At 50.5% G+C, this 14,682-nt stretch overlaps 1 protein-coding gene across 2 annotated transcripts; it reads right to left on the reverse strand.

Moving 5' to 3' along the window:
- Positions 1-386: 386 nt before the first annotated feature.
- Positions 387-7,253, reverse strand: bmpr1bb (bone morphogenetic protein receptor, type IBb). Of its 2 annotated transcripts, none has more exons than XM_072714258.1 (12): positions 7,144-7,253; positions 4,399-4,480; positions 3,849-3,987; positions 3,437-3,539; positions 3,201-3,303; positions 2,940-3,036; positions 2,631-2,769; positions 2,344-2,530; positions 1,942-2,239; positions 1,350-1,525; positions 1,019-1,149; positions 387-939 (listed from the first exon to the last, which is right to left on the reverse strand). In XM_072714258.1, exons 3-12 carry the CDS (start codon positions 3,968-3,970, stop codon positions 814-816), a joined length of 1,482 nt encoding a protein of 493 aa, XP_072570359.1. In that variant the 5' UTR covers positions 3,971-3,987; positions 4,399-4,480; positions 7,144-7,253; the 3' UTR covers positions 387-813. The 2 variants fall into 2 exon arrangements, with proteins under 2 accessions (XP_072570359.1, XP_023664036.1); XM_023808268.2 differs by having other exon boundaries at positions 2,344-2,536.
- Between the last annotated feature and the right edge of the window lie 7,429 nt (positions 7,254-14,682).

Consider the following 14,682-nt stretch of genomic DNA (forward strand, 5'->3'; position numbering starts at 1 on the left):
CATGAAGATCATTTGAACATTTTCTTTGCCTAAGATTTTGCACAATACTGTCTGCTGATTGTGTGTGTATATTTTATAATGCATCTGTATGGTTGATGGCGTGTGTGTGTTTATCAGATGCGTGTCTGCGTCTGGCTGAGTGTGAATCTGTGTATTTGTGTGTCTGTGCGTGTGAGTGTGTATCTGATTGTGTCGCGTGTGGTTGTGTGTATGAGTGTGTATCTGTGTCTGATTGTGTGTGTGTGTCTGGCTGAGTGTGTGAATTTGTGTGTATTTGTGTGTGAGAGTGTGTATGTGTATTTGATTATGTGTCTGTATGTGGCTGAGTGTGTTTTTGTGCCCCACATCTGTCCGCTGTCCTAACAAAAGAGCCACAAACAGCCAAAGACTGATAGCAGTTTATTATATGTCAGGTTCACCCTTAAATCGGTACGGCTGGTCCACTCCAGCTCGGGTGCCTGCTCTGAACAGGCTGGAACACTGACAGAATGGACAGACGTTCTTACACACGTAGCTGTGTGACGCACACCAGCATGGGAGACGTGATCTCCAGCACAGCCACGGCTCAGTCTCATCGCTCCAGAAGCCCCAGGAAAACCGATCTCTGACCTGAGCTTCATTAATCACTGTGACAACAGCAGCAGGAAGTAACACCAATGGGCCCAGCTTGACAATAGTCTGTGCCCTGCAGAGGAGTGAGGTTCTCACTGGGTCCACAGCCCAGGAGAATCCTGGCAGGTCCCAGGACATCTAGGAAAAGGTGCTCCCACTGGCCTCTTTGCTCCTGCTATTTCCAGGTCTATGTTCTTCATCTCACAGCTTGATGTCCTGGGACTCCGACATCTTGGCCAGCGTCTTCTTCACCCGGAGGGCTGTGAGGCGGGAGGCGGGGCTATGCGCCCAGCACTCGGACATCAGCTTGCCCATCTGCCTGAGACACTGCGGGACAGGAGGAGAGGGATGGTCACCCTGTGGGACAGGCGAGAGAGATGGACAGCTACATGGAGCGACTTGGTACCTCATCGCTGCTCCAGCGGTTGGGGAACGGGGGCCTCCTCCTCTGCATACACACCATCTCCCTCATGTCCTCGTAAGAGGGGTCTGTAGGGACCAGGTCATAGTAAGGGAGCTGGAACTCTTCAACTATCCCTGAGGAAGACAGGAGGACACTGGTCATCTCCATGCTGGACACAAAGGAGTCTGAGACCGTGTCGGATGATTTCATGTCCCACTGGATGGCTGGGCCCCATATTCTCCTTATCCAGCCACAGTAATACTGGTGGCGCAGACCAGCCAAGCCCACCTCCCCCAGCCCAGACGGGACGTTGAGGTGCAGTGTGCTGTGGTACCTCCTGAGATGCATTTCCGCGTGATCTCCCACAGGATCAGCCCGAAGCTGTACATGTCAGCCATGATGTATGACTGGAAGTGGACTCTGTTCAAACTCTCGTCCAGGACCTCCGGGGCCATGTAACGCTTGGTGCCAACCCGTGTGTTGGGCGGGATGTCCACCTCGTTGGTGTCACTGCAAGCAGAAACATGTTGATGTGTTTACTGTGGACAGGAGAGGCAAACTCGTATGATCCTCCTATCATAAGATGAATCAATGGGCATTTTATCATCTTTTTGACAACTGGATTCTTTAGCATACATATTAAATATCTTCAACCAGACAGCTGAACCACTACAGCCCCTGTTGCTATGTCCACCTATTTGATGATTTGTTGTGTCTGCTGGCAATTTGACAACAGAAGCTCCTCCCTCTGCCCTGACCACCCACCCCGGCCCCAACCCCCTGTCTTGCCCCTGCTCCAGCTCCTGTCCCCGCCACCGACCACCCACCCCATCTCTGTCTCTGCCCACTGCCCCTGTCCCCGCACTACCGTCCCACCTCCCTGTCCCCACCCCTCTATAACCCCCCCACCCCTTGACCACACTGACCTAATGAACTTGACGGCCAGCCCCAGGTCGGCGATGCAGCACGTGCCGTTCCTCTTCACCAGGATGTTCTTGCTCTTGAGGTCGCGGTGGGCGATGGCCGGCTTGCCCTGCGTGCCAAAGATCTCAGTGTGCAGGTGGCAGAGGCCCGATATGGAGGAGTATGCCAGCCGGAGCATGGCCCGGCCGTCCAGCGTGGTAGAGCGGAGGTAGTCATAGAGGGAGCCGCTCTCATGGTAATCTGTGATCAGGTATAGCTGGGTCCAGGAGCCCGTGCCCTTAATGTCCGCCGCGATGAAGCCTGGGGGGGAAGCAAGGCGCAGACACACGGCTCGGGTGAGAGATGCCTGTCCCTCCGCCACTGACGTACAGTGTTATGGTTTTCGGACTGGATCCAAGTCGTACCAAGAATGTTCTCATGCCTCATCAGAACCGTCTGGTAGATCTCTGTTTCCCGGAACCAGCTGGCCTCCTCCATGGTGAAGAAGACCTTGACAGCCACCCTCTCCCCCCGCCAGCGGCCCATCCAGACCTCGCCGTACCGGCCCTTTCCAATCTGTGTCACCATCTGGATCTGCTTGGCGATGGTCCGCTGCACCTGGCCGGCATGAGGACAGAGGACCATCACTCTCACCTGCTTTAATCTGGATCTGTCATGCTCCTGGATGGAAACTGCAGTGCAAGGCTCTGACCAGCAGAGGGAGTCCGGAGCCGCTGCCGGAGCTCTGGGACTGCTCGATCAGGTCCTTCAGCGATTCCCCGGGGTGGATGTACATGTCATCAGACTCTAGACCGAAGCTATAGCGTGACTGTGATTCCTGCCGCTTGTACCTGGAAGAGGAAGAGACTTCTATTATATGCCTTTATTAATGAAGAGTTCTCATAAGTAGGATTAACACCCGAGTTAATCCCCTGTACGCTGCCATTCCTCGTTTAAGATCAGCCTGTAACACTCTTAGAAAATCCAGTTCCCTGAAGAAATGTGGGTATGAGTTGCTCACCAGAAGTAACACAAGATGGTGAGGAAGACGAGGATGGCCGTACAGAAGCTGATGGAGATGAAGAGGGCTGTGTAGTGGACGCTGCTGTCCACATAGCCTGAGGAAGACAGGACAGTTCATGAGGTTGGGATGATCTGTCTCCCGCTGTCCCCGCCCCCCCCCCACCACATCCCTGAACACAATACAGGCCACCACACTGCCGAAGAGAGCAGGGAGGAACACCAGAGCATGAAGGGACCCCCACCAATGCTGATTGGTTACCGGCACTGTGCTGCGGAGGCAGGCTGGGCTGCAGGTCCCGGTTGCAGTAATCCATGTCTGTACAGCACAGCAAGGCCCTCCTCTGCAGCGACCCCCCTGTGTCCTATGAGGGGGGGGCGGGACACACACAGCCGCGTGTCTCACTACCTGTTTCTCTGACAGCACCCCCGCCCTCTGAGAGCACAGCCTGCTTCAATGCAGTGTGCCCCATCTAAACCCCCCTCCCCCCAACTCACCCTGCACTGGAACTGCGAGCCGACCAGCCCCAGACACCCCGAAGTGAAGACTGGCACGCCTCGGTCGTCCTCCTCCACCATGGTGAAGCAGTACCCATCCGTCCTGTAGGCACGTCACCCACACCGTCATGCCACCGTAACCATGGGTGACAGCAGAGTCAATTACAGCGAATAAGGGGGGCATGGTTATCATGCCAGATTCAGTGGCGCAATACTTTACAGAACTTAAAATTAGAGGTGAAATTGTATAGGGGTGGGCCAAGGTGACATTTTGACTGGAGGCCCATAATTCCTGGAAACCTCTGCTTTCAATGAAAACGGCCTGTAATGCATGTTACACACTGTTCTATTCCGCAGATGTGTCTAAAGCTGGCCTATGCTCACGGCCTCGGCCCACCCGGACTAGCCCTACCTGCAGCTGTTATTGGCAGACTCCTCCGGACAGTGGTGGTAGCAGTAACACCAGAGGAGCCGCTGGGGCTGCGATGGGCTGGATGTTTCCATTGTCATCTTCCCAGAATCCCTCAGGAGCATGATGGGCGGCACTCGCGCTGAGGGCGGTGGGGACAAGGCCAGAGCGAGCATGAAAACAAACAAGTCTGTAACCCACGAGGCGGATAACGGCGGAGGGGAGGCCGGGAATTCCTGCACGTCTCCCAGTCAAGGACCTCACTAAGCCCAGACCTAAGGGGCACGTCAAGATCTCAGCCAGGAAACTTTGGAAAATCATTCAAGCTCAGCGTTGCACTGGCTGCATGCTAAGCTCAGAGGTCAGTTATTTGTAGGGTTTTGGACCGTCAATCTCAGTAAAGACAGCGTCCTCTTTGGATGAACAGCCCAATCCTTCTGCATGCTCATGTTTCACTTTAATATTGTTTTTCTGAACTCTTGTTTGTTTAAGCTGAACATAGCCAGCAAGAATGGAGGTATTTCTGATGTCAAATAAGGGCTGGTTTCCTCACCTGCTGTTTCCGCCTTAAACGGGACCGTTGCGGACAGCGTTTGGGCCCCTGGGGGTTCCGGTCCTCTGAGCTTGGGATTTCTCTGCGAAGATCACATTACAATCTGTTGTTAAATGGACAGCAGCTCTGTACCAGGGATTTGCCGCACACCCCACTCCCACGCATCCATCTGGGAGGCGGAGCTTAGCGTCCTGGGGGTGGGGCTTAGCGTCCTGGGCTCCAGCCTCACCTTCGGTACGTCACACTATTGGTTTGGATCGACTGTCTCCTCGCTGAGTCGCAGTCAGATGGAATTCAGCCTGCGTGTCACTGCTAGGTCACTTTATCAGTATATAGTTACCTTAAAATAAGATGGGGGTGGGGGGGGTATGATCGCCACCATGCTGACCAGAGCCTCAGAGCGACCACATGGTTGAAGAGCAGTCATATGAATATTAACCAAAGACAGACACAACAGCACCATCTTAGCAGCCAGATAGACCGCGAAGAGTGTGTGCGTGTGCGTGTGCGCGTTCGCGTGTGCGTGTGCGTGTGCGTGTGCGCGTGACCGGCTGCCTGTGTGGCTACTACCTCCTCCCACCCCACACCGTGGACACAGGACCTCCCAGCTCAGTCGCAGTGAAACTCTTATACATAGATTGATCAGCTGCCCTTGGGATGATCTCCTAGGGACCACCAGGAACCCACATCTGCTCCCCCTCTCCCCAGGCAAGCCCCGGTGAGCTTGTGGAGCTCCGCAGTGTCAATCACACTGAACCCGATGGAGCGAGAAGCCAGGAGAGAGTGCAGGAAAGTGGGCTCACATCCTATGCGGCAGCGCGTGTGGATTACAGGGGGTCAGCAGGGCCCAGCAGCCCAGCCAGTGACTCCCGTTACATAAACACTGTCTGCCACAGGCAGAGAAATGCAATATTGGGAAAATAGGGCTGATGCTGAGGGAAGGGTCTGACAGAAACGGCGCAGCTTGCCGCCAGATCGCCCGGATCCCGGTAAAATAATCACGAGAAAAGTCCCACCACAGTCTGGAACTTCACAGCGTGTGCGGGATCAGGGTGGTGGTCAGGTCTGCTTTGTGAGTCAGCCCGCTACCCCCAACCCCGAACACGTAGTGCACAGTCCGCCCCCTCAGCAGGACGCATTTACCATTGTAATGGTGCAGCAGTTTTTGATAACTTCCAGCAGTCTTTGATAATGTTCAGTCTTTGATAATGTTCAGTCCAAGGTCTATGGGCAAGGAAAACACACAAATGTTGGCTACAAACATGAGCTTCTTTAGGAGAAAGTGAGCAGTTTCCCAAACCACTATCAACACACTCCAGATAGACAGAAATTAACACTGCAGGATATTATGACTGACTGGCCAGCAGGGGGTGCAAGTGTGAGGCCAAATTCCCTTAAATTCCTCGTCTCCCTAACTGCCATCCTGACATCAAATGCAGGACTCTTTCGCTTCTTATAGTCTTCTTATTTTCTTATAAACATGAACGTTAAACCCTACCTGCAAAAGTACATGCAAGGTCTTGCAGATTGTTAGTGATATGATCATCAAGCAGCCTCAGTATCACACAGGTCTGGCTGTCCTGCCCTGTGCCTAATACTGTAGTGAAGGAGATCAAGCCTTTCTTTGAAGGCTCGGTGACATGTGACTGTCTAACCGCCACTCACGGGCCACCCGCGGTCAGCACAAGTCCATGTATGACCACATGTGGTCAAAGATATCACCTCTGCACCTTTTCCCAGAAAGCAAAGTCTTTGGACAATATTAAGAAAACAGTGAAGCGTTGTGAAGCAATGAAGAATTCTTACCATGTCATTTTCCCACAAAATTATTATTGGATTCAAATGGGAAAAACCAACAGCAGCTTCTCACTTTAAAAGAGACCCCGTTGTTTAATCTCATTGAGTAAAACTCAATTCTAGAAATGTTTGTGGTGTTAAGGCACAGACTCAGCCCTGCATTTGTGACATAAAGGGATCTTTCAGTCTTAAAAAGTGCTTGGATAGCATACACACTCTGAAGATAAACAGAGGCCACTCAGACGGCAAGGAAAAGAGGTGAAACCCCAGGTCAGAACCACCACTATTCCTGGTGCGTGAGCGTGTGTGTGCGCGTGCAATTGTCTGGGGGATGACGGATTTAATGGCCGATGTGTGACAACTGAGTCTAACACACATCAGACAGCTGAGCTCCAAACACTTCAGTCCAGACCATCCCAGGATCCCCAAGCAGCCAAGCTACAAGAAATTAAAGCAGAACTAGCATTTTTTGCAAAAACAATGGGGAACAGTCAGTACTGGAAGACACCTGACTCAGGGTGTACCATGTTTTGCAAACCAAACTGACACAATAACAAACTGCCTTCAAGGCTCTTTTCAGGAGGGCAGAGTAAAACAACAAAGCACAAGTGATAAAATGTGCCGTCCTCCACTGCGGCCGAGTCAGAAACGCCTCACATGCGGTCGGGTGTGTTTCACAGGACAGATTTAAGTTGCATACTTGGAGTGGAAATGCTCCAGTTAACTTGAGCCAGCTGGAATGTGCATTCAAAGACGACTGTGCGTCTGTTTAATACACCCAAAAACACATTCAGGCCGGCTGCGTCACGAAAACACGCGCACACATCCACAGAGCGCCGGACACACCTGCGGGCTACGCGCGGTACCTGCATCTCTCCAAACACGCCCCAGTGCTGACTGGGCACCTGCCTGCTCGGTGTGGCAGCCAGCGGATGGGCTGTTACTCACCTCGCGTGTCGCGGAGGAGGAGGACAGACAGGAGCAGCCAGCACAAAGCCGTGAGCGAGGGAGGTCCGGCTCTGCTCCTCACTGACACCCTGCTGCAGGGAAGGGCCAGGGGGAGGAGGGGGGCGTGACGCTCTGGGTCGCTCCCACACCCCTTATGCCGCCAGGCCGGCCCACTGTTTCCAAGCACCTTGTGGGCTGGACGACAGAGAAGCCCCAGGCTATTCCTCATAGCTCCCACCTCCCCCCCCCCCCCCCCCCCACCCTGGGCTAAAGAGTGGGGGGTGACCCACCACTGGGGAGGATCACACTGCATCACACACTGCATCACACACTGCATCGAGCACGAACAGGAGTAACGTGATTTCAGAGTTCCATGTCGGGCCGATTCTGCACCGCATCCCCGGAGTCCGAGTCCCCGACCGCAAATAGGCTTCCCCCTCACTTCAGGAACACAGAAACACTCTTACTCAGGATTAAGTTCTTATGTCCTCCACCTGTCAATGCCCATCATGTGCACATTCACGCAGTGTATTGCTAAACTCACAGAGTTTTCCAGAAATAAATCCTCCACCCTCTGAATTCTGCCCTGCCCGTCCCTGGGGTCCGCAGGCTCCCCCCACGGGGCATCACCTCCCCTGATCCGCGCCAGCATGGCGTGAAACGGGATGGGATTCCCGGGTGCTTGTGCGGCTGGATGCACGTGGGACAATGGGGAAGGAGTCACTACAGTTTGCCACAAGAGGCACCTTCTTCAGCAATGAACAAGCAACAAAAAATGAAGACCCCCCCTAATCCTGCGGACCCTCCGCCCAGCCTAGTCTCCCATCATTCCATCGCCCCTTTTCTTAGACCCCCATCCATCACTAGCAAAGGCTAAGCTGCAGCCTACTTTGCTTAACTGTTGCTGTCAATAGCTGCAAACATACTCTGCACTGCCGCCACTATGCTCCTCACAAAGGCTTCCTTCCAGATACATACCACCATGAAAACCTCCCCAAGCAGAGGGGTAGAAAGAGGACTCCAGCAAGGAACCCGGCGCTTGAATCCATCCTGGTCCACTCTGCAGTGCTCTCTTCTGCCCCCTAGGGGTGGCTTAGCATAGTATCCAGCAGCCTCTGGATGCTGGGCTGGTTTTACTGGTTTAATAAACCTACACCCTGCCACATGGCTTAGTGACTCGAACCTTCTCGTTAAGCAGCTATTAACTCTGAAACCTTGCTGCTGTTACACATATGTTCCGAACATTCAAAACATCCACAACATCCTGGCTGGTGGTTCCAGCAGAACAAGGTGTGAAGGCATCCCTGCTTGATCTCACTGCTTAATTGCAGATTCGTAGTTCCAGCCCTGCTGGCAATGGCGGCCCATATTCTTCCCAGCCATGTCCTTTACCAGAGCCTGGCAGGCAAAGCTTATTCTGATCTTTTCCTTTGGTACCTTCTCAGCATTCAAGGGGAGAATGTGGCCTTGTAATGGCAGCCAGTGCATGCTGGGAAACATCACTGAGCCGACCAAGGATGTGCCGTGTGCAAAACCCACTGCTATAAACACACATGACCTGTTGCACATAGCCAAAGGAAAAATCTCAGGCACACACAAAAACACCGGAATGTCCCTAAACTTCAGAGGGTCCTGCCCCCCACGTCCCCCTCCACACCCTGGCAGATCTCCAGCAGAGTCACGTTTGTGTGAGAAAGGAGGCCTTCATGAATATACATAAGTGATGGCTGGGATTAACAGCAAAAGAAAGCTTGTAGGTTTGACCTCTGGCTTTGTACAGTATTGTCCCTAATATCCACTCACTGGGAAGCAGAATGGAAGCGCACTTCCCCCAGCCTGACCCGGCTCGGCCCGGCCCCCATGGGCCAGCACACATACACCACTGCTCTGTGACACTTATGTAGTACGGACTGGCCCTCAACCATGTCTACCTGATCCTTAGAATGACACATACAGCACTGTGACAACCAAAGAAAACGTTAAAAGCCATTTATCTGGGTAGTAGGTAAGTTCTGCTCAGAAAAAAAAGCTTAGTTAACATGATGTACAGGTATGTACAGGTGAACAATTAAAAACAAGAATGTGTTATGTTCTCTAAAAAGTTACTGATATCTTGTGTCACCACAAGCTCAATTAATTAACTTAATTAGTGAAACAGTTGAGGCATTAATTTGCCAAACATAGCGTGCTAGTGGTCCGGTCAAGGAACACATGTGTAATTTCGATGGTTGCTGCAAATACCAGGGTGATTTTAGGAGAGTTTTCGAAATGGATCATCTGACGCACTTTGGCAGACATAATGTCATAGTTTTACATCAAAAGGAAATCTTTTAAAAAAAAAATTCTTTGACTACCTAAGACTTTTACACAGTACTGTATGTACCTCAGCTGTTACTGTGTGTACTCTGCTGACACTGGTGCCCGCGTAGAGTTTTGGGGGAGGTCAACGTTGGTGCCCAGCAGGTGTGTGTATCCTGCTTTTACATCAGGCAGACAGGACAGCTTCCCACTGAGCAGGACCTCCTGTGTGCCTCACCAATCAGCACTCACAGGACCTCGGGGGATAGTAACCAGCTGAGTGTGAAGAAAGGATGAGTAACGGAACAAAAGGGAGAGAGAAGAGAAAGGGAACAAAGAAGTGAAGGGGCCGGGGCTTACCTCACGTACAGGCATGCGGGGATGAGGGCCACACGCGAGGGTGGACTGCAACCCTGCACAGCGAGGAGGACGGTATCGTCAGCAGCATTCTAACCCAAGCTATTGTCCATCAGAGTTACGGGTTACAACGACAGGAAACACATTTGTCCAAATCCATGTCATGCCTGTGAGCTATGAATGTAAGAAAAGAAAATTTCTTTTGTCTATACGATCATGTGTCGCTTGACGACAGGGATATGTTCTGAGAAATGAGAGTGTACACAGACTTAGATGGTATAGACTACTACACACCTAGGCCATACTGTATAGCCTAGATAACGATTAAAAGTACAGTATAGTAAATACACTGCCTGGCCAAAAAAGGTCACCATTTGAATTTATACCAGCAAGTACTTAAGAGCCAATGACTGGATCATTATTACAGCTGAACAATGTTATGCAGCAATAAAGTGAAGTCAGCTGAGTACCTGAATCTACTGGCCAGGTTATTCCATCAATGGATTTCTTTCCTAATAGCATGAGCATATTCCAGGACGAAAATGCCATGATTCATCAGGCTCGAATTGCGAAAGAGTGGTTCAGGAGGCATGAGGAACCATCTTCATGCATGAATTGGACTCCACAGAGTCTTGACCTTAATCCCATTGAAAGTCTTTAAGATGTGCTGAAGAAGACTTCACATGACTTTAGAGAGTCACCTTGTCATCAGTACATGATCACGACCAGAAATTAATGCATATATGGATGAAAAAAAGATGTTGAAAAGTTGGCACATAAGCATGTGGGAACAGTGCATACCATATGTATACCATAATCAAAGCGGTGCAATGAAATATTAAAGTCTGTGACTTTTTTTGGCCAGGCAGTGTATATAAACCAGTAACATTGTTGTTTATTATCATTATCAAGTATTAAGTACTATACATAATTGCATTTGCTATACTTTTACACGAGGTAGATTTGTTTACACCAGCATCACCACCAACACGTGAGTAACGCGTTGACTGCAATTCAAATAAACACAAAACATATACTTGTTCATTTATGAGTTTAAACAGTAAGACAAAAGGTTTTCTTCCAGGTGAACCTGGGCGGTCTGGCTCCCAGAACTACAAACACCATACAGCCCCACCCTGCAGTCTGCACACTTCAACCACAGACGCAGGGTGCAGCTGGGAGACAGACAGAGATGGATGGATTGATCCACAGCAGCCCCCAGCCCCACCCCCAGCCTGTCGATACACACTGTAAGCGTGATCCTTGCATGAAACCTCACTCTGACACTTCCTGTAAGGGCTGCTGGATAAGGCCCGGCTTCTCAGCACAACCTGGGCTGCGGACAACCACGTCCATCGACTGAGCCCCTCTCGTGGTCGCCGGAGATTGACTGAAGCAGAACCACGAGGTTTTAAATGTACACAGTGAACTCTGAGAAATTCTCCAATATTCTGCAGCAAGAACTAGAATTTAGTGATCAGTGGTCATTGTCAACACACCACAGCACACAGTGCACAACAACGAAATGTGACCTCTGCATTTAACCCATATGTGACATCGTGACATAGCAGGGGGCAGCTAATTCAGCGCCCGGGGAGCAGTGCTTGGGGACGGTACCTTGCTCAGGGTACCTCAGTGGTGCCTTGCTGGTCGGGGACACAAACCTGCAATCTTTCAATTACAAGTGCGCTACCCTAACCATCAAGCCACCACTGCCCATGATCCTGGGCCAGTGTTGTTATGGGTGGATTACCTGCCTGCACTCATGAACAGGTGCACCTGAGAAGGCAGGTCCTTACCTGCCATCCGGGACACACTGGCATCGCAGGAAGTGCGTAGCATGGAACGTGTAGTCAGGAGCCTGTAGACTGGGATCCATCTTTCTTAAGGGTAGGCGACCAAGCAAGAGAGGATCTACGATTTACAGTGGCGGGGACAAAGCAAGACAAAACCCAGGGAAATACTCCTTCTCTCAGGGATCTTCCGCACGTTACTCCTGTGTCAACTATCATTGCCAAGGGCTATTTATCAAACCCCATCTGATCCGTGGGTATTTACCTTGCCTGAGTTTCGACCAGACTATAGGGACGAGTGTTTGTTACATCTAGGCCAGTGGTTCTCAATCCTGTTCCTCACGCTCCCCCTGCCAGAATGTTTTCATTACAACCCACACTGCTTCCAACCTGCCACAATGATTATTAGCATATTAAAGACAATGTGAGCCTGATTAAGGTAGGATTGGAATGGAAACATTCTGGCAATCGGGGCTCCGGGAACAGTTTTGAGAATCATTGGTTTAGGACAAACCCAACTAAGGGAATGAAACAAGAATGAAACTCCATTGTTCTAAGTGAGGTGTGGGGTAAAGTCGAACCTTCTTGTCATTATTTACTTTTTCATTTCCATCCCCCAAGGTTCAGCTCTGATAACCTGCAGAGGTCATTTCAGGTGCAGAACGTAAAAAACCAGACCAAGATTTTGTTATAACCAAACAGTATAAAGAGTCATAGTCACAGAGCATGCAACTGGTTAGTTGAAATAAAATCAACCTGGATTTTTACTTTCTGAACCTGAACTATCCACCTCTGATGAACACACGACGTTGACATGATTGCTGAAGGGTGATGCTCTTTCCTCAGCACATCGATCCTGTTTGCCTCAGAAACCAGCCACCGCTGGCCTGACCTGTGCATGAGGGTTACCTTCCTCTCTGACAGGAGAGAGCTGATTTCTCCCTAGAACCTGTCACTGTGAGCCCAGTGGGCAGAGAACGCAGCCCTAACATCTCAGCACATCAAAAAGGCACCACAACAGCAAAAAACGAGGTCAGTCTCTGTTTGCGCATAAGCTGCCTTCACACAGTATGATAAAAGGGGCACATCTCTCACCCCCACCTCAACTAAACACCTCAGCGAGTCCGCGGGTCACACAGGGAAGGGAATAGACACTGACTTGCTGAGACAGGATTCAGAGAATAACACTGAGAAGCTCTCAGTGCACACCGGGCCATCTTGGGCACGTATGGATGGTAAACCAACAGATCAGCCATAATCCTGGACAGCAGACCCGTCTCTGCATGGCAGCTAAATTGTTTTCCATCAGGATGAAACTGCTTACTCTGGACTTAGAATCTCTGCAGAGGAGGTTTACCATCAAAACTCATTGGTCATCAAAGGTCACATGCTCATTACATTAATATAACACACAAACATGTTTTGTGTTTATCAATTATTATAATCAAAGCCCGAAACTCACATCAGATAGCTCTGATAAACTAGTGTTAGCACTGATTGGTCAGTGCATCCTACCGCTGTTAATGACATATTGATCTAAAAGTACATATAAACACACAGGTGCCCACTGGACAGCTTTGGCATTATGTCAGAATTTAACCCCGAGGCCATGACATCACTATCAGCTGACCGCTCTTCTAGGAACGAGGGCTAGTTTGTCCTAAAGGCCGACTCCCACCCCCAAGGCCACTTCCTGATTTTCCATGACATTTCTGGGAAGCAGTTCATCCAGCCTTTGATCCCAGATCCATTGTCCCCCCCAGAAATGGCCCCCATGCTGCACTGAAACAAGCCATACAGACTGTGACTTCACTCCACTGATTTTCTATAACATTCAGGACTTCCTGTCAAATTCTATATCATTCAGCAGTTCAGCTTTGCTCAACTAATGGACTGCTGGCAAAGCGAGATCATCAGAGACCTTTAATGAAGACCCAGTTCCCCGAGACAGAGGGGCCTGGAACACACTCAGAAGATACACGCCAGCAAAACAAAACAGCAGATGTCTGTCATCACAGTGGATAAGGGAGACTGCATGCTCCTATTCCGCTGCAGGATCTGGTGACTCAAAGCAGCCTCCAGTCCTACAGACCAGCCAGATGATGTCAGGACAGAAACATGAAGGCTACCTGTGCAAAAGGTGGGATCCTAGAAGATAAGCTAACGGCCTTCATGGTGGCTCATACGGACTGCTGCAGAACCTCCAGCCTAGCCAAAGAGCCTAATCACAGGCAAGGGGACAGAGCCAGATCTTTCATCTGACATCTTTCAGTCATGTGACTGAAGCCCACATGATTGACACTCACAGGTGGCTGGGGGGGGTGTCGTCTACAGGCTGCATTATTGGGCCGGTCTAGATGGGTTAAAGGGTGGGGGGCAGAAAAATCTATGGGAAACATCTGAATTAAAACAGGGAAAACAAATTTCAAGATCATTTATTCCATCACAAAGGAAGTGGTTTGCCCAATACAGCAACATGCACAGCTAAAACCTTACAGACAATACAGAAAGGAAAAGTCCTTGGATCAAAGCATTGTTCAGAGCATAAGTGAGATTCCTCTGTCGATTACACGCTTCCATAGGGAAGACAGATCACTCACATGTGACACAAGCGACTGGGGGCGCCGTTTCGCTTCAGGGAGGTGCCGCACACTTGTGCATGTCAGTACAGGGGGGGGGGTGGACTCCCCTAGACAATGTCCAGCAAGTTGGCAGACTCAAGGAACCAGGGGGCATGACTTTATGCACCCCCCCTGCCCCGCCCCATTGACAATCCATTGTCCATGTGCATCCTGCAGTCCATGGGCGGACTGGACTGTCAATGACATCAGTAGCGCTGTGAACCACCAAGCCATTAGCTTAATGTACATCCCCCACATAGGATTGGCACACATCTATTCACCATTAAGATAAGCTTCTAGTTTATAATTCTCGGTTTCCCACAAATCCACAGTTCCAGTATCACACACCAGGGTTGGCACCTTTGCTCAGCGGGCGAGATTGAGATTTTCAGTTCGACACAAGTCTGCACACATGCACACGCATTTACATGCATGTAAGAATTCTATTACCTTGCAAATAGTCTGTAGGG

Source organism: Paramormyrops kingsleyae, chromosome 7, assembly GCF_048594095.1.
Source record: "Paramormyrops kingsleyae isolate MSU_618 chromosome 7, PKINGS_0.4, whole genome shotgun sequence".
Lineage (NCBI taxonomy): Eukaryota > Metazoa > Chordata > Actinopteri > Osteoglossiformes > Mormyridae > Paramormyrops > Paramormyrops kingsleyae.

Bases quoted from the DNA above. Each gene is read 5' to 3' on its own strand.
- bmpr1bb (XM_023808268.2), bottom strand. From the start codon at position 3,970: ATGCTCCTGAGGGATTCTGGGAAGATGACAATGGAAACATCCAGCCCA. The intron at 2,240-2,343 runs GTACGACTTGGA...CTTCCCCCCCAG, and splicing joins GAGGCATGAGAACATTCTTG to GCTTCATCGCGGCGGACATT. The intron at 1,526-1,941 runs GTCAGTGTGGTC...TTCTGCTTGCAG, and splicing joins CTGGCCGTCAAGTTCATTAG to TGACACCAACGAGGTGGACA.